Below are 20663 nucleotides of genomic sequence, written 5' to 3' on the forward strand. Positions count from 1 at the left end.
TCATATTCTATAAACTCTTTCATGCTGCAAAGACATTTATTTCTAAGATGATCAGATCACTTTACTTCTCTGGCTAGTGCAACTAGAAGGATGTGGTATTCTGATTCCTTTTTATGCAGTTATAACCTCGTGTAGCTGAACTTTGCAGTTAGCTGATGGTCAGGAAAAAATATTCAGTAAATAATACCAGTGTAATGAATTGCTTCTTAAGTAAATATAAATGCATTTTTTAAAATCCACAAACAAACAACAGGCCAACCTAAATGTAAAGTTGGCAGTTGCTGCACAAATGGACATTGATGCTTCGTGTACTGTTGTAAAACACAGACCTGAGTTCAGTATTAATGCTCACTGAATGTTAGCCACAGTTGAATTCTTTATTAAGCTCTTCTTCAGTTATTGCATTCCTGGAACCACTGAGGCTTCCACTTGGTTTGCAAACTTTGTTTGTTTGCCATTATAAATGTTGTAATCTCCATAGAACTGTCAATTACTTACGTGCTCATTCTTAATTCTCTTTTTGTAAAAGCTGTTGCCCAAACATTGTTAAATCCTAACAGAAGCCACTCTAAGTTCTAAGATTACACTGGAAGAAAAACTAAGATTTTTTTCTTTTTTGCAAAAACCTGACTATCAGTTGAACCTTATACATGAAGTCATTCTCTTTGAAAATAGCCTTCAGCACTCCTCAAACAAAAAGGTAATGGTAATTCAAACATCAAATTATAGCTTGCGTTTAATGTACAGCTTGTTATTATATTATATGAATTCCACCATGGGCAGGGAAGATGTGCAAGAAGTCCCACACATAGATCAAGTGCTGTTGGCATTTGATATATGATGGAAGATGAAGACATAGTCCTTTTCAGTGGTGTGACCCCTGGTATGTGGACCATACTCTAGGGCAGGCCCCACATCCCAGAATAGTTGGTAGTTGGCTAAAACAAACTGAACTCAGCTAGTTTTAAGTGGGGATGAATACAAACATGAAGTTGGGCAAGTAGAAAGGTTAGGTTTAGGGCTAGGGTTAGGGTTGGGTTAGGGTTATGGTTAGGGTTATGGTTACAGTTATGCTTATGGTTATGCAAGGATAGGTCTTCAAGGAGTTGTTGGAGGAGGGAAAACATGAACAAAATGAAATCATATGAAACTCTTAAAGAAGTAATTATAACATTGTGGTAGTTTGAATAGAAATAGCCCCCATAGACTTATGTTTTTGAGTTCTTGGACCGTATGTAGTGGCACTATTAGGAGGTGTGGCTTTGTTAGAGGAAATGTGTCACCATGGAGGTGGGTTTTGAGATCTCATATGTGCAAGTTAGACCTAGACGTTGAGCTCTCAGCTCCTTCTCTTTCTGTCTGCATGCTTCCATGCTTCTCACCATGAAAATAATGGACTATACATCTGAAACTGTAAGCCAGCTCCAATGAATTGTTTACCTTTATAAGAGTTGCCATGGCCACCGTGTCTCTTCTCAATAATAGAAACCCTAATTAAGGTTGACAGCCAACATCTAATAATTCATAGGGTTAAAACACTATGAACTTTAGGTCCTGAGGAAAAAAAAAACCCTGGAGGCGTAATTCACTGTATTTCATTTTTCTACAAAACTTCTTCATGACACCACAAATGAGATTCATATTTTCAAATTGGTATTACTGATATCATGTTCACTTGTATCAATTATCACTAAAAATTCCTTATCCATAGTTTTGCAGACTAGGCCGACCCAAATTTGTACATTCAAACTGTGCAAGAATTCAATATGCAAATTAAAAATACTATTTCTGGTTTGATTCACATTTTCCAGCTTCATGATAATTCATTTATGTTTAGCAAGATTTCTACTTTAAACTTCATAGAAGTTTTGTTCACTTGAAGAATCAAAATCTATTTGGTTCTCAAATCAAAGTACCACCCTATCAACTCACATAAATAGATCTTGAATGTGTTACACTCAATACTGGAGGAGGAAATTACTGTTCAAGCTCATCCAATTCTGAATCCTATAAGCTAGAAAAATGACCTATTCGAAAGATATGCCCACTGGTGCAATAGTGGCACAAATGTTATGTGAACAGCCAACCACTTTTAAGAATTGGACTTAAGGCCTGCTCCATTAGATGGAAGAAATGTTATGTCAGTAAGCAACCACTTTTTGATGAGATTTAAGGCCTACACAATGCGAAGAAACCCATGTGGCTACATAGATTATGGGACCTCTGGGAAGCTATTACGATTATTCTGCTAAATGAACACAGAAATAAAACAACTCTTAATGATAAATGGCCATACCCATAGTTAAGTGCATCACACATCCCTCATCAGAGAAGCGTCTTCCTGCAATAGAAAAGATAGTAATAAACACAGAAACGCACAATTTATACAGAGAAAAGGAGATTTCTCAATCCTCAACCCTACATAGGATGTCAATAACACTTTTACACTTAAGGTTCTTTGATCTATGCATAAGAGGGGAGATTTTAGGTGCCAGACATGGTAGATGATTTCATGGAAACAAAATTTTCTAGACATAGCAGGACATATGAATTTATGAACTCAGAGACTGACAGCATGCACAGGACCTGCATAAGTTCAAGCCAGAAAAAAACTACTACAGTAACAAGTAAAGGAAATGGATACAAAGTCTTACCCCTAGTAAGAAGCTAAATGCAATTATCAGCTGCTAGAATTAAAAATATTAATGTTTCTAGGGGAGTGACACTAGATATATCAACCATGATCCAGGACAGGTTCTGTGCTTAGCCAAAACAAACAGTAAACATTGAACTCTATTCTCTGTCTCTGTCTCTGTCTCTGTCTCTGTCTCTCTCTCTCTCTCTCAATAATAGAAAGACTATGAAATTGGTTTGGCACAAAGGTGGAGGAGGAAGGAAAACAAAACTAATCAAAATATTTGAACAAAAATTTTAAAGACTAAAATCCACTAGTAAAATACATGTTCTTATGGCTGGTCAAATGAGAATATAAGGCAGATTGTTATCTCAGACCATTGTTATCATGGGAATCTGTATATTGTGTTATTAGTAGGACATTTCCTGTGGATATGGATTTGCCTTTCCTAAACACAATGCTGCTAGAAAAGAAATAATTGTGAACTTGTAGAATATTTTATCTACAACCATGGTATCCTACAGGAATTGCACCTTGATGGGGAATGTCCTTCTGTATATATATTTCTCTTACTGGTTGATGAAGAAAACACTGATTGAGGTCAGTAGTCAGTCAGGAATTATAGGCAGGGCTACCAGAGGAGGAGAAGGCTGGGGAGAAGACAGAGACTCCATGCTGCCGAAGGAGTAACATGGGGGGAGAGGATACAGAGAGAGGCTCTAGAAGATGCCATGTAGAAGCAGAAGGAATAACATGTCAGGACATTACTGGATAAGCCAAGAGCATATTGGAATACTTAGGTTAATAGAAATGTGTTAAAAATTAAGAGACAGCTATCCAGTAAGAAGGCCTAGCTATTAGCAAACAGTTTATAAATTAATATATGTCTTTGTATGTTTATTTGGGGCTAATAAACTGCGGGACCAGGGGGAACAGAAACTCAATCTACAGCTCCTGACCAAAGAAGTGAGTTTAAGGAAATATCATATGACAATGAAGTCCTAGGAATTTACTGAGTTTTCCCATGCTCTCATCAGTTTCTTTTGACTCCCATTACCATTAATTCAACACAATCAAAAGCTTATCAGAAAAAATTTTGGAAATTGAAAATTATAATATTTATAGGAAAATGCAAATAGAATAAGTAATTCAAGCTTTAATAAAGTGAAGTTGAAAAACGTAAAATGCCTAACTACAAAATTTACAGTTATCAGGCTAGTGTAACATTGACCAAAGTATAAGAATCACTTGAGTAGAATGTCATGTTCTGAAACAAAGTTATAATGTCAAAAGCCATTTAATAGGAATAAATCTTTCAATCAACAATGCTAGAACTAGATATTCATCTGACATACATATTCAAAACAAATCACAAAATAAAAATTAAATCAACTTTACAGAAGAAAATATAGGAAAATATGTTAGAATCTTGAAGCAATTAAATAATTCTCAAATAAGACATATGAATACGTTAGATGTGACCATTAAAGACAACAACAACCAAAAGGAAAAAAAAAAACACTTCTGTTCTAGGCAATGGCTCAGCAGTAGGAGCACTGAATTATCTTTCAGAAGAGCCAGGTTCAATTCCACGGACCCACATTGCAGCTCATCACTATCTGTAAAATAAGGCCCAGTGGAGGTGATGCCCTAGTTTGGACACTGAGGGCACTGAATGCATATGGTATACAGACATATACACAATGAAATACCCACATGCATAAAATAATGTTTAAAAAATTTTAAAGAAAATAAAGTGACTAGGTAAACAAAAAGTAGGAGAAGGTATGACTGATATATTATGAAAATAGACTTCATTCAGAATCTATAAATCAGTAATAGAAAGTCAAATTGAAAATTGACAAAAGATTTGGAGAAGTATTTCAGTAAACACATAAAAATGGTCAGCATCGTTAGTCACTGGGAAGTATAAATTAGAAAACAGAATTATACACTGCACATTTACTCACATGACTATGATTAAAAACAGTGACAAGAAAATATTGGCTATTATATGGAAGGAACCAAACTTCAACAAGGTCCTGAGTATAAATTAGAGTCCCTTCTGTGAAAAAAAAGGGTACTTTAGTATGTTTCTATTTTATGACTGAGAAATACCACTCCCAAGAACTTAACCAAGAAAATGCAAATATGCATCTACAAAAAAAATCCTTGTATAGGACTATTAAAGTCATTTTAACAGATTAATAACAAGAAGGATTCAAATGTTTATAAGAGATTGAATACAAATGTAATATTAAACACCAATGAACAATGTTACCTAGTAATAAAAATGAGTAAACTGATGGAAAAATGAATGAATACACAAATATTTTGCTAACATGGAATGATTCTATGTATATGAAGTTCTATAAATAAAAAGCAAATCTTTAGTTTAAACAAATCGGGGAAGCTCTTTTGATTGAGCAAGGATAATGGAAAGGGATATAAATAATAGAAACCTCTTAGAATATTAAAACATAGAAGTGTTCTAGATACTCAACGGGTGTGGTGATACGAGTATAAACATCAAATTGCCACTTAATAATTATACTTTTAATTTGTGAGTGTAAATTTTATCTAAAATCAACATTATTAAAAAATAAATACAAAAAAATGAACAATAATTTGATTGTTTAATTATCATTCAAAAACCTCAGAAAATTCAAATTATTTTACATATTTATGAGTTCGAAGGAATATGTTTAAGTACATATATATTGCATATTTTAATTTACTTTTGTTAATATTATCATAAATTTAGTATAACTGGATAATAATAATGAATTAATATGCAACTTTGGCATTTTTAAATGATAATACTGAAATAGCCTACTAGCAACAAAAGAAACCATTTTCTTTTGAATCTTTCTAAGATTTTGACATTAAATATTTAAATTAATTCCAGGAAGAGGTTTGGGAGTCTGATCTTTTGTGATCCCAGAGCTTAGCATTATGATAGATGAGTCAAGTAGCAATTAATCAAACAAACCTGTATGCAAATGTACAAGCATAGCCACAGAGTCATTTTCAAAAGCGAGGGCCTGCGAATGCAACGTTTATATTGAAGCACCCAGCTCTTAGGACTAAAGACAAGTACACTGCTTGACAGATTAGCATTCCTCAAGGATTATTTGTAGAAGCAGATATTTTAATTAGCTATTTGTTTCTTTAAAGATAAAATGCAATACACATATGTCTATATAATACCTTAAGATGTTAAGTGAAAACTTCCTCATAAAAATAGAGATACTGAACAAATATCCATAAAAATTTGAATTTTGTAAATGGGTTCATAAAAGCTATCAGTGGTTTCTTCAGACTCCTACTATAAACTTTAGCACCCTTTTCAAAATTCTCTCCTTGTAAAAAAGACACTTTTTAGCCAAAATAATTTACAGTAAAGTATTAAGTCACTTTTAGCATCAAACATGTTCACCATGAGTTCATAGTTCACATCCACATTCTGTGCAGTCTTGCCAGGTTTGCTCTTCCTCTGCTGTGCTCAGAACAAGACCTGTTCTGGAGGGCAGGACTGGTTTGGGACTACACTAAATAACAACACTGAAAATGGAATATGCTCTTAATACAGCTTAGTGTACTTGTAAAAATAAATGTTTATGACATTGACAAATGATGATAATTAGGGAAATAATTTTAGTTACTGATACTGTCAGCCTAGTAATATGTTAAGACTATGAACAGAGCTTCAGAAATTGTATGAAGTACATAATCAGCACCTGAGTGATTTACAGGGATTGTCAATAGAGGCACAGTAACAGAAAATCTAATCCTATGTGTAAAAAGGAAGGGTACTGTTGAAGGTATCATGTCATATGACAAAAATTTGTAGGATATAACTAAATCAATTTGTGAAAAGCAATTGTGTTCATGAAAAACTTAATCAACTGGAAGACTCAGTCAGTGTTCTAAATTGCAAATCTCCCTTTAGCTCATGTGAATTCCTGATAAATTAAATTATCAAGGCTCTCTTTCTCTCTCTGTCTCTCTGTCTCTCTCTTTCTTTTTGTGGAAAATGGAGAGTTGAACAATGCCTTATATCTAGTGAAATACAGGAGGAAAATGGCAATGCAAGGTTATTGCACTACAATAAATTAAGACAGAAAAATACTGTCACAGATACTTAACATATTCCGGGAATAAAACAAATTACATCAATGCAATAAAATGGAGTTCAGAATCAGATCCATGTGCATAGCCACCTGCATTCCTGTAAGTGTTCCATTGCAAATCATTGAGCTATAAGCAGGGATACAAATTTACAACTTTAAAAATAAGTGCTCCTGGGTCAAACTAGCTGGGCATTCACATGAAGAAACAGCATAAATGATTATATAAAAACTAACCAAAACAGTAAGATCTATATATGAAATTCAAAGCAATCTCACATCTATAAGAAGTCATAGCAGAATATCTTCACTATTCTAAGAACATTAAGGGTTTCTTAACCAGGCACTGAATGCATTGGTCAGGAGAGGAAAAGTAATAAACTGGACTTCATTAAAATTCAATTTTCCTATAAAAGTAGCATTAAGGGGAAAATGCAACAAAAAGACAAACTGCTTAATTCTGTAATGGGCAGACACCTTGAACAGACTAAAAGATATAAAATTACCAACACATATCTGAAAAGATATTATCATTAGTCACAAGGAATACACAATTTAAAGTCATTAGGACAGGCATTGGTGTCACATGCCTTTAATCTCAGCACTCGGGAGGCAGAGGCAGGCAGATATCTGTGAGTTCGAGCCCAGCCTAGTCTACAGAGCAAGTTCCATGGCAGGCTCCAAAACAATACTGAGAAACCCTGTCTCAAAGACCAAATACATATATATTTGGTTTATATAACTAAATACCCATCTAAATGGTGAAAAAGTAAGATAGATAATGATACCAAGTGTTAACAAACGGATACACTAAATTTGGGAAAATATTTGGCACTGCCTACTAAACTTAAACTTATTCTTACCAGGCAATCATTTCCTTTGAGTACATTATATGTCTATTATGGTTATCTGAGGAAAATGGGTTTAATTTAATAGGCACGCTCCAAAAGAAATGAAGCTTATGTACTATATGTATAAAAATAGCTACAGGTTCAAAATAGAAATAACATAAATTTAAGTCAACACTAAATATTTAAATAATCATAGCAAAATAAGAACATAACAAGAAGCAGATAAAGTAGAGATGAATGTAATAACACATATCAAAGACTATAAAAGGTCATTCCTTTTTCTGTTTTGCTTTTTAAAATAAATATTTTATTAATTCTTTGAGAATTTTATATATTTTGATCACATTCTCCTCCAACTCCTCCTACCTTTAATTCCTACCAAACACTCCCATCTCACCAGCCATGGTTCCATTTTCTCCTTTTATTGAAAATAGTTATTTTTATCGTATAACATATCCTGATTATGGTCTCCCCTCCCTTTTCTCCTCCCAGTTTGTCTCCACTGCTCCTCCCATCCAGATCCGCCCCCTTTCTGTCTCTATTTTAAAAAAGACTTCTTAAGGATAATAAAATAAAGTAGGATAAAACAAAAACTAACACATTGGAGTTGGACAAAACAAACAGAAGGAAAACTTCCCAATAGAAGGTATATAAATTGAAGATACACTCATTTGCATACTCAGGAATTCCATTAGAAACACTAAATTTGAAACCATACAATATATGCAGAGGACCTGGTACAGAACTATGCAGGTGCTAAACATACAACCTCAGTCTCTATGATATCATTAAGTGTTGGGATAATCTTTTTGTAAAACGTGTCTGCTTTACCTCACCCACAAAGGCACCTTCTGATTGGTTTAATAAAGAGCTGTAAGGCCAAAAGCTAGGCAGGAAGAGGATAGGCGGGACTTCCAGGCAGAGTTAGGAATTTTGGGAAAGAATTTGAGAGATTTTGCCAGCCAGACATGAGGGAAGTCAGACATACAGTACTGAGGAGAGGTAACGAGCCATGTGGCAGAATGTAGATCAATAAAAAAGGGTTAAGTTGTAAGAGCCAGTTGGGAACAAGCCTAAGCTAAGGTCAAGCTTTCATATTTAATAAGATATCTCCGTGTCGCTATTTGGGAACTGACAACACAAACTCTGGCTATACATATTAGGTTTGACCATGTTGATTTAAGGGTCTTTTTTTCTTGGAGTCCTCCATACTATCTCCCTTTTACAGTCCTTCTTCCTGGGGTTCCCTGAGCTCTGAGGGGAAGGAATTGATTGTCATTCCATTAATGTGGAGTTTTAAATGTGAAAAATGACCTAGATGGTAAAAGTAAAAAAGTATATGTTCTAAAGAATTCTGACTCGAAGATAAATGAAGAACTTTCTATAAATACTAGAATTAGTTTGTGCTGATCTGGAGGCTGCCTACATAGTTATACACATATGTAAAAAGCCGGAGTACAATTAAAAAATACAGAGAACTGGAAGCTTTCATTACCATAGTAATTGTATCTATTCTAGTGTTCATTCTTATTTATATTTCATCTTATTTTTCCTGAGACATATTACATTCCCATGGCTTTAATACACACACACACACACACACAAACACACACACACACACACAGCAAATCTCTATCAAGATATCTTCCTCAAGAAATAACACTTTCTGTCGTACTACGGAACTTCAACCTTTAACAGTTTCATAATGTGTAGAGAATAAAGTCTATATTCCTTAGTATTTTATTCATCCAAATATTCCCTAAATGGCAATTTAATAACATTTTAAATGCATATTTTCTTTCATTTTTTCAAACTAAAGGTAAATTTATCAGATATGATGTTATAGAATAATCCCAGATGACAGATGAGCTAGAATACCTGAATGAGTTTGCACCACCCAAAGTAGAGATAAAGATTCTGAAAACAAATATACCTACATGAGGTTCCAGGGAGACCTTCAAAATACATACATATAGAACTGAACGAAGAGATTACAAAAGTATGACCTTATATAGAAAACCAAAAGCCAGAGCTACGGAATATGTCCTGAAATTAGGATACTTCATTCAATATGCTATCCCAAAACTGGAAACACAACATCTGTTTTATCATACATCTCAACCAGAAAACCTAAAATAGTGGACAAATCCTGAATTCCTACTTAGTATGCATGTAAGTGCAAGAGCTTAAAAGTGAATGTGTAAATATAATTTAAAATAGCCTTTTCTCAGTTTCTTTGTGATAGCTGTACATTCATGTTTGCACAAGACACCTTATTAAGTGCTTTTGTAAATGCAACATAAAGAATATTGCAATGTAAAAGAGTAGGATTTCTCTCAGAAGTAGCTACATTCACGCTGAGGGAAAAGTAACTGTAGTATGGATTACAAAGGAGATAAGGGCTAGAGCTTTGGCTCAGTGGTAAAGAACGCTTGCTCTAGCAGAGCAGTTGTCAGCACACACATGGTGAGCCTCAACCACTGCACCTCAAGTTCAGGGAGTCTAATGCCCTCTTCTGGCCTCTTCAGGCACCATGCACGCACACGGTACCAGATATGTGTGAATGCAAAACACTCCTACACTAAAAACATTCATAAACTGAAAATAACAAATCTAAAGGAATTTCAAATTATATTCAATGATCCATCATTTTCAGTCCTAGGTATATTCCCTAAGGAGAGAAATATAGACATTGGTAATATTTAACCACAAAATTTTTCCAGTTTGTCAAAACAGAAAGGCTATGGTCAGCTCCCATCTTTAGGTTAGTTGAACAAATCTTAACACCCTCACATTATGAAATTATGAGAAGTGCAAATTATAAAATCTAAGTGGAAAACCAGTATAGAAATACAAACATGGTACGTACTCACTTATAAGTGGATATTAGAGCCAAGGATAACCACTCTGCAATCCACAACCACAGAGAAGCTAGTGGAAACAAGGAAGATCCTAAGAGAGACATACATGGACCCCCGAGAAGGGGAAAGGGACAAGATATCTCCAACTAAATCTTGTACAAGACTTCAACATCACTTACAGGACTGAATTTCTTTTTCCTACTCTACCCTCCCATGTCCTATAAAAAAACAACCATCTTGTTCATTTTCTTGAGTTTCCCTGATACTCTCTTTAGTTTACTTCAGTCAACATACTCTTTTGATACTCCTACTTTGCCAACTGCTAACACATGCTACATGTGTTGGTCAGGGCACTGTTCTTCCTCTAGATTTTTGTAGTGCCACGGATTTAACTAACTATATGCTGATGACTCAATAGCCAAGTCTTTGGTCAATATTTATTTTTATCAATATTACTTTTCCTTACTAAATATTTTTATCCTCCCCTAAAATATCTTCAATCAGAACAGCAAATATAATTAGTATTTGAGTCCAAATAATGGGGTTCAGTCATGTCCTCTGTTCCTTTCTACCCAAATCCAACCTATATTCCAAGTTTTATTCATATAGCTTTTAAAATCTTTCCTGAATGGGTTCCCTTCTCTAGATCTGGTCTTTTTTCTCCAAGCAAGATATCAATGTTATCTTTCACATGAATGGTCCAGTGCTGTTTCTCTTGCTAATACCTTCTAGCTTACATACTAGTTCTCCCGCTAATGAAGACCTACTTACAGGATAATTCAGATCTGTGTCTTTATCTCATCACCTGCCAATGAAAGCCTTCCTTATAAACTTGAATATAAGTCTGGTATTTTCACCGACAATTTAAACATAATGGCTTCTACACAGGGTAGTGTTGATTACCTCTTTCTCAGGGAATGTTATTTCTACAGTTCTTTACATGGCTGAATCCTCTTCTTTTCAAGTCTTAGTTCATTTATTTACATTAACAGAGTCCTGCTTTGATCACCCCATTAATTCTACCAAACCAATGTTGTGGAATATTATTTTAACTATGTAAAGATAGGTTACAGTTGTATATGCTGTGGAATATTACTTTAATTGTGTAAAGGTGTGTTAAATTTGTTTAATGATATAATGATTCCTGTTTAATTATGTAAAGATGTGTTGCATTTGTTTCACTTTGCCTGTTTAAGGCACCTGGTTGGTCTAATAAGAACTTAACGGCCAATAGCTAGGCAAAGAAAGGACAAGTGGGGCTGGTAGGCATAGAAAATAAATAGGGAACAAGAAAAAATGAGAGAAAGAAGAGGACAAGGAGAAAGAGGGGGACATGCCAGGGCTAGCCGGCCACCAGACAGAAGCAGTGAAAGCAAGATATATGGAAGGAAGAAAGATTAAAAAAAAAAAAGCCCCGAGCATTCAAAATGAATAAGAAGTATCTGTGTCATGATTTGGGAGCTGGGGGTGGGGGGAGGGGCACCCAAAAGAAAGCCTAGTCCAAATCACAGTCCTTATACAGTACTTTTGTTTTAATTACACCACCACCTGATAATACTTTTATTTGTTTGCTCATTTTCTGTATTTCATTACAAATTACAAGTTCTCCAAGAGTTAGAACCTTTAATCTTTGGATGATGATAATCATTGGATTATTGTTGAGAGCCAATACAAGGCAAATAGTGGTACTCAGTAGAACATGAACAGATGGAGACTATTTCACCATTTTTATTTATTAAACTTTGAAATAGATAAAAACTGTCTATTTATTCATCAGTCAAACAAAGCTAAAAAGTGTAATGGTTTAACAATTCAGTATGTATGTGTATATATATATATATATCCATATATATATATATATATAGTACCTGTAATATCATGGGACTATCAAAAACAAAATACACAAAATAGTTCCAATTTCCATGGTAGAAAATATGATAGCCATAAAATGAACTAATCATAGTACGTTATGACTAGCTATGTGCTGTAACAGGATACAAAGTAAAGTGCAGGAAGAAAGGACAGTCATCAATATTGATTTATGGAATAAATATTTAAATTGGTCTTAAAATAGAAAGAAGACTGATCATAGAAAATATGCTGCAGTGACAGGGATAACCATGCTTAAAGCCAAAACAGATTTATAAAACAGCAGGTCAGTGTGCTATCCATGTTGATCATATGTCTCCCTAGAGTTTTGTTTTCATTTCTGTGTTGGATTTGCTAGAGCTGAAGCTTGATGTCTGATATGGGCTTGTGGCTTATAGAGTGACAGAAATCTGGTTATGAACTGCTTAGCTGAATTTCTTTAATTACCCTGATGATAACCCCCTGGTTTCTTTCTGCCTTTTGTATTTTTCACCTCTAGGCACAAAGGGGTTGTTACCTGCAGTATTTGTTTTAACCTGGGCAAAATGAAGTCGATAAATTACAAAAAAGTTTATCATATCTAATACAAATAAGGTATTCACTTATTTAGAAATATTTCAGAGACTAGGTAGCCCAGAGACAGGAAAAAACTAACTACTACTGGTTTACAGAAACAGTGTCTTGCTCAGCCATCATCAGAGACTAACCTAAAACTAACTCAGTTTTTCCAGATCCCAAAAGAAAAAATGAGCTCCTGCCACTAAAGCTAAAAATCTCCACCAGATCCTATGATTCTGTCCTTGTTTATTGATGTCTAACATGGATCCAACTGTGTCTCTTAGCACTACTAGCAAACTACAGAGGAAATAATCAGTAACGTGGATATTTGGATACATTTGAAATAATTTATCTGCAAAATCTTGAAACTTATACTAATACCAATGGCTACACATACATAGAAGGATATAGGGCTGAACTGAAATTTAGAAATAGATAGACTTTTTTTTTTGTTTGTTTTTACCAGACAGGGTTTCTCTGTATTGTTTTGGAGGCTGTCGGTCCAGCCGGGCCTCGAACTCACAGAGATCCACCTGCCTCTGCCTCCTGAGTGCTGGGATTAAAGGCATGCACCACCACTGCCCGGCCTAGATTGACTTCTTTAATTTAGTAGTTTAAGTTTAAATTCAGTTTATTGTCACAGGCCTACAAAATTCTAAGAAATTGAGTCTATGAAAATCCTTCTATTTTTAACAATCTGAATGCCTTATTAATTTGGTTCAATGGTTTAATTATGGGTCAAATGTGTCTTCTATAGGAACTTTTGTCTCCAGTGTGGCAGTGTCAGAGGGTAAAACTTCTGAGAGATGGAGCCAAATGAAAGGCTGTTAGTTTACTTCGCTCTGTGGCACATCCATCAGATTCTTTGAGAGGCAGTTGTTTTCAAAAGGGCAAAGCTGGCACACAAATCTTTTTCATCCTTCCTATCTAACCATGTGATCTCTTCCGCAAAGTACTTCTGTTACTCAAAAGATGAGGCCACCCAACCTTGAACTTGCATTCTACAAAAACTATTTGTTAAATAGAACTGTCTTTCTTAAGTACCCAGTCTCATACATTTTGTTACAGCAACAGGAAATGGAGTAGAGCATGTGATATGATAAAGATCCAACAAATCATCTGGAGAAATATCCAACTATCTTTTAACTCCAGATATTTCTGCAATTTATTTAACAAACAAGCAGGAACTGATCAAATGACAAAGAAGAAAGAATGAAGGGTTGCCATGTAAGATGTCTTGTGGATCAAATAAAATGCTAATTATAAATAATTTATTCTTTCAAAGAATGAAAGACTTTTTTCTGAACTCAGTTTGATATAAAAGAAATATGGGAAAATTTCTTATACATAAGAGTACAATATAAATAACTAACTTTGATTTGAAATATAAATTATCAAATTCATCAAGTCATCACTGAATATGACAATTTTCAGTATTATGAACTTTGGGAGCCCATTCCACATGGAGGGATGCTCTCTCAGCCTGAACACATGAGGAAGGGCCTAGGTCCTGCCCTGGATGAAATGACACCTCCCTGGGGAATGATGTGGGGATTGGGCTGGGGATGAGGTGATATTTTACAAAACGCATATATAAAACATCTCACAGAAAGGGAAGATCAGGAACTCATCACAGAGCACAGGAGACTGGGCAGAAACAACAATAAACGCAATCTAACACCAAGGGTGGATCCTGGAAAAACAAGAAGACATTAATAGAAAATGGTGAAATCTGAATGATGTGGATTGGAGTTACTATAGCCATGGTAATTTCTTTTTATTAACAGTATTTTTATTAATTCTTTGAGAATTGGATGCTAGTTATTTTGATTATATACAATTCTCCAACTTCTCACACATACCTTTTCTGAAACCCAAACCTCCCAACCAACCAAATTTTGAGATTTTTCCCCCCATTAAGTTAATCTGTGCTGCCTAACTACTTTGAGATTTCATCAATATGGCTAAGATTAATTTTAAAAGTGAAATCACAATCTTGTGAGGATATAAAGGAAACACTAAACCATTACTGGTCAGACTACAAACTTGTACAGACACTATAAAAATCAGTGTGGCCGTTCCTCAGGAAGATAGGAATCAATCTACCTAAATGTCCATATATCCCAAAGATGCTTCATCCTACCACAGGCATACTTGTTTAAGCAATTTCATTGTTATTAGATTCCTAATAGCCAGAAGTTGGAAACAACCTAGATGTCCCACAAGAGATGACTGGATAAAGAAAATGTGGTACATTGATACAATGGAATATTACTAAGTGTTAAAGAAATGAAATCATGAAATTCTTATATAATGGATGGAACTAGGGAAAAAAATCATCCTGAGTGAAGTAACTCAGACCAATAAAAACGAATTTGGTATGTTAGATACAGAGGTTAGATACAGAGTAAGGAAATGGGAGGGATAGAATAATTAGATATGGATGATGGTGATACCCAAATACAGCTGACCAGATAAGGGGGAGGTCTTGAATCCCAGACTGATGCCTGAGAGGCCAACAGGGGACTAATCCAGACTCCATGAATGTAGTCTCAGTGAGAGGCCACAGAAATCTCTGGGGCCTTGGGTAGTAGATCAGTGTTTATCATGGTTTATGAATGATCTTTAGGAGCCAATTCCAAATAGAGGGATGTTCTCTCAGACTTTGGAGATCCCCTTAAGGAGGGCCTCACCCTCCCTGGGGAATGGTGTGGGGATTGGGTGGGGGGCTGGTAGAGGGACAAGGGAGGAAGGGTGGGAGAGGGAGCTGGGATTGACATGTGAAGCATTCATGTTTCTAATTTAAATAAAAAAATTAAAAAAGAATAATTATGAATGGACTAGATGAAGGGGACTGGAATGAAAGTTCAAGTGGGGACGTGAGGGAAGAGAATGTGGGAAGAAACAAAGGTAGAGACACCTAAAATTAAGGGCCATTTGAGAGGTAGTATGGAAACCTACTATAGTAGAAACTTCCTAAAATATAAACATATATGAAGCTGTCCTAAATGAAATTGTCAAATAATGGAGGAGACAGCCCCAACTGGAAATCTCTTGATACAAAATGATGCTTCCAATATTGGGAATGTGTTACATCTAATTGATTTGTTGGCCAAAGAGGTCCTATGGGAATCCCCCCAAAACCCAGACAATTGCCAAGACTGGTTTCTCTCCACAAATAGAAAATAAGGCCCCATTGATGAAGACAATGCCTACACAATTCATGGAACGTGGAGAAGTCAACTTGGTGCCTACCCAGAGTATTCACCCACATGGGTTAGTGTTTTGCATACCAGAAGGCACTCTGAACAATACCAAGGGGAAACCCCAGTCCAACAACAAACTCTTTAACCAACCAATATCCTTTTTGACTTAAGGCCCATTCCATGAGACTGAACGCAAACCCAACATCACACAGGTAACCAAAATTCTGAGACTAGACAGCTCAGGGACCTTGGGAAAAAACAAAATTTACTTTCTACTAAAGACCATAGAAATAAGATGACTCCTAATGACTACTATACTCATACATAGATCATTGCCTTGCTCAGCCATCATCAAGAAGCTTCGTCCTGTAGGAGATAGGAAGGAAAACAAAGACCCACAGCTAGACAATATGCAGAGAGTAAAAGATCTTGGAACACAAGTTCTTAAAAGGATATCTCCATCAAATCTGTGCCTTCAGGCTTCAGGGAACTCTTTGAAAGCAGTGTAAGAGGCCATAGAGGATGGGGGATACCACAGGAAAAAAGCCTTCTAAATACAATAGGACTGACACACATATGTACTCACAGAGAATGAGGCAGCATGCACAAGGCCTGCTTGGGTCCATACCAGATGCTGCCCTACAACTGAAAAAAGTGGACACATGCCCCATTCCTAACCCAGGAGCTATCTCCAACCATCAACCACTTGCAAATGAAAATTTAATTTCATCCAAAGGAGTCTCATAGGGGAAACAAGCTACTTTCAATGGTAGGCCGCAGAAAAGAGCTGAACAACATCTTAGTGGGTTCCTTGTTTAATGACATCATATTAGGGCTCTTTCTTTTTTCTTCTTCTTAATTTTATCTTTAAAAAATTTATTTTTATTTCTTTTACCCACAGGTCAATTGCTTATACATTAAAGATTCCGGTTTTGTGTTTTTATGCGATTCCTGAGTATGCATAAAGGAGTGCATCTCAGCATCTATATCTATTTTTGTGCCTTTTCTTGGACTCTTTTTCTTCTCTTTGTTTTGTCCTATTCCTAAGTGTTTCTTTTCATTTTATCATACTATATTATATGATATTGTAATGTGTACTCTTTCCCACCAGCTGCCTGGATCCAACTGCTGTCTCAGTCCCTAAATAACACAAGAGACACTATATTAATTATAAAGCCATTGGCCTTTGGCTATGGTTACTTAATGACTAGCTTTGACTTAATTATTAACCCATAATTACTAATATATATTTTTATAAGGACTTATCTTTCCGAGGACGCCATCCTGACGTGTACTCTCCTCCCAGGATCACATGGTGACTTTCCACTCTTGACTATATTTCCCAGAATCCTCCTCGATTCCTAGTCCCACCTATCTTGCTTCCCTATTGGCCAACAGTGCTTTATCAACCAATCAGACAAACATACACAGAAGAACTTCCCCCATCATCATACTATTTTTATTATTACCCCTTAGATACCTATTTGTTTTCTTATGAGATAGAGGTAACGAATCCAGATGGAAGAGAAGGTGGGAAAGAACTGTGAGGAACAGATAATTTCTTGGATATTCTTAATAAAAATCAAAGTTCTATAATTGAAAGTAGAAATTATTTTCAAGTTATTAATCTTCATTTAGAGTGTATTATAGATATCAATCAAATAAAATGCTGTATTTTGTAGCTTTTAAAGAAGAAAGGGGAAACAGTCAATATTTAACATGTACTATTCATTTTTTTTCACAAACTTGAGAAAATAGATGATGAAATGTGTAATATTTGAGCTGATACTATATTTTTCCAAGCAAGCAAAACTAGCTTTAGCTATTTCTTCAGCAGTAGAATGATTTAAAATGGAATGCACCTGATAGTGAACAAAAAACTCAAAACAGGTGTCTAATTTACAAGTTTAATGACAAATTTTGGACTTGCACATCAGATTCACACATAGATTATTAAAATATAAACTGGGGCCATTTGTACTGGCACACACCTTTACTTTCAGTGGAGGCTGAAGAATCTATGTCACTGGGAGAATGGGAAGGAGAGGGAACTAGGATTCGTATGTAAAATAAGATTGTTTTTAATTTAAATAAAAATCAATTTTTTTAAAAATAAGCATTTTATGTATTAGAAAACGAGACAAAGTTATATGAACTACAAGTGAAGTAGAGAGTTGGTCTTTAAATGGAGGCACACAGTAAAAGAAGATATAAAGGGAAAGGGGACAGGCTGGGCGAAATACAATGAGGCTGAAAGATGATGAAACGACTAAGGACGTGCAAAGTTCTCTTTTTGAATGAAGTTGAGAAGTGTACCGAATGAGAAAGAATTAAACTGTCCTCTGTGAAGAATGACTAAAAAGTAAGACTGTAGAGCTATAATAAGAGCCTGTTAATAGTAGTCATAAAATTCAGTTCAGTTTGCAAGTTTGTATGAATTCCCCTTGTCATGCAAAGCTGTGAAAGTGCAGGAAAATTAAGTAGACTTTGTTGCTGGTAAGACAAAAGAAGAGAAAAGGAAACATGCTAACACTCAGCTATTTCCCTAGATATATTGCTGCAAAGCACAAGGTGCTGAGAAGTAAGCAGTAGTTGAGTTCTCAGTCCTAAACAAGCTATTCATGCCATCTTAATGAGGTTCAGGTACTCCGTGGAACAGGAAGTAGAAAGAACTTAAGAGTCAGAAACCAAGAAGAAGGGCTGTGAAAAAGCTTCTTGGTAAGGCATGGCTATTCCAATCAGAAACTCACAGCAGATGTGGATGACTGCACTGGTGTGAACAAGAATGGGTTCTTCAACAATCACAAACGGGGAAAGGGAATTCAGGGAGCCTTACCCCTCCCTGATGAATACTGACTATTGACAGACTAAGAGAAAGAATATTGTGACCCTATCACCATACTCCAATGGGTATTTAATCCATTTGTAATACATACAACCTTAGTTAAACTAAATCTCTCTCTTGCTGTCTCTGTCTCTCTCTGTGTCTCTGTCCCTGTCTCTCTCTCACACCTCTCTCTCTCTCTCTCTCTCTCTCTCTCTCTCTCTCTCTCTCTCTCTCTCTCTCACACACACACACACACACACACACACACCATGAATCTAGGAAAGTAACTGGTAGTGGGTGGTGCAAAAAGGGATTGGAGGCGAATAAGAATAGATGAGGATGACAGTAATCAGAATATATTACACATATGTATAAAAGTGTTAAATAAACAAAATTAGTTGATAAGCGAGAAGAGAACTGAAGTTATATGAAAGGTGGTGATAATTATGGTGAGCCAAGGAAGCTAAGATATATAAGGTGGGAAGCAGACATGAAGAACTTAAGATTTAATAAAAAGGTTGGCAAGATTCATTGAAACAGGTACTAGTGAATTTGAGAACTTGCTGGAATCAAAGTTCCAGAGTAAATGAGCTAAGAAAGTTGGAAGTCACAAATGGGGATTTGAATTAGAGAATAGTAACAATCAAGAATAGGATATGACCCCAAGGTAAATGGCAAAAAGAGTACATGGCACACAGCAGGCAGAGGAAATAAGAGGCTGGTTTATTGGCAGGAGTACAAGAAAGAAAAGATCACAAAGCAAGGGATGTAACATCACATAAGTGTCAACTGCAGCGACAGTAAACACTGAACAGTGTCATCTTGTGCCTGATTTCAAAGCTGTGTTTGGGAAGGACAGAAGGGTAAAGACCAATATACACTATGGATGCAGGACCACTGGTGTAACTGCTGTGGAAAGCTTGCAACCCCTTACGAGGGTTGTCATGGGCAGGAAGATATAAGCATGTTCATAAAATAATATGCTAATTTTTTATCCAAAATGTATGAACACAGTCTCTAGGAATAAAACTAAAAAACAAAACAAAAAACAAAAACAGTCTTAGCACTTACAAAACTGCAATACAAGAAATGCAATTATTGTAATAAAAGTGACTAATGAGTGCAAATATATTTTATAGTAATTTAACATAATATAAAATATTGTTTTACTAAAAATTATTCACTATTATTGGTTACATATTCCTAGAGGTGGTGCAGAAACTCAAGTATTTTAATATATTGAAACAACATAGTATTGATTATATACTGCAAACTATGGTGAATCCGATATTAGATAAGAAGGACAAAGGTGTGTGTGTGTGTGTGTGTGTGTGTGTGTGTGTGTGTGTGCGCGCGCGCGCGTGCGTGTGTAACACTTCACAAAGAAACACATTTCTTTATATGGTAACAAAAGATTCTAAAAGGAAGCTGAAGGAGACCTGAGCAGACTTCCCCCGGCTTGGGGTTTTAAAACAGAGGGAGGGATGGCACCTGTATGCTTTTCTGGGCATGAGCAGTTACCTGAGCCAACGCCGCATCCCGCTCTTCTAGCACTGCATTCATTTCTTCTGCAGTTATTCTCTTTTTACATTCCTTGGCCTTGTAGATTCTATCCACAATTACAGCTCCATTCTTCTCAATAGCTATCCCGGTGTCTGCATTGTTTATTCTGCTCAGTAATTCCTGTAATGTCTACCAACACCATTATATGTTAGTCAGACATGAG

General features: G+C 35.6%; 1 protein-coding gene across 10 annotated transcripts in view; it reads right to left on the minus strand.

Annotated features, from left to right (window-relative positions):
* The window catches only part of Mipol1 (mirror-image polydactyly 1), a 258732-nt gene that overhangs the window by 134202 nt on the left and 103867 nt on the right, over positions 1–20663 (minus strand). For all 10 annotated transcript variants that reach the window (XM_013120827.3, XM_040743048.1, XM_040743050.1 and 7 more), the window contains one exon: positions 20459–20629. In XM_013120827.3, the coding sequence (XP_012976281.3) occupies positions 20459–20629 (171 nt within the window). The remainder of the gene's footprint in view (positions 1–20458; positions 20630–20663) is intronic.

This window comes from Mesocricetus auratus, unplaced genomic scaffold (assembly GCF_017639785.1).
Source record: "Mesocricetus auratus isolate SY011 unplaced genomic scaffold, BCM_Maur_2.0 Super-Scaffold_15014, whole genome shotgun sequence".
NCBI classification, from domain to species: Eukaryota; Metazoa; Chordata; class Mammalia; order Rodentia; family Cricetidae; genus Mesocricetus; species Mesocricetus auratus.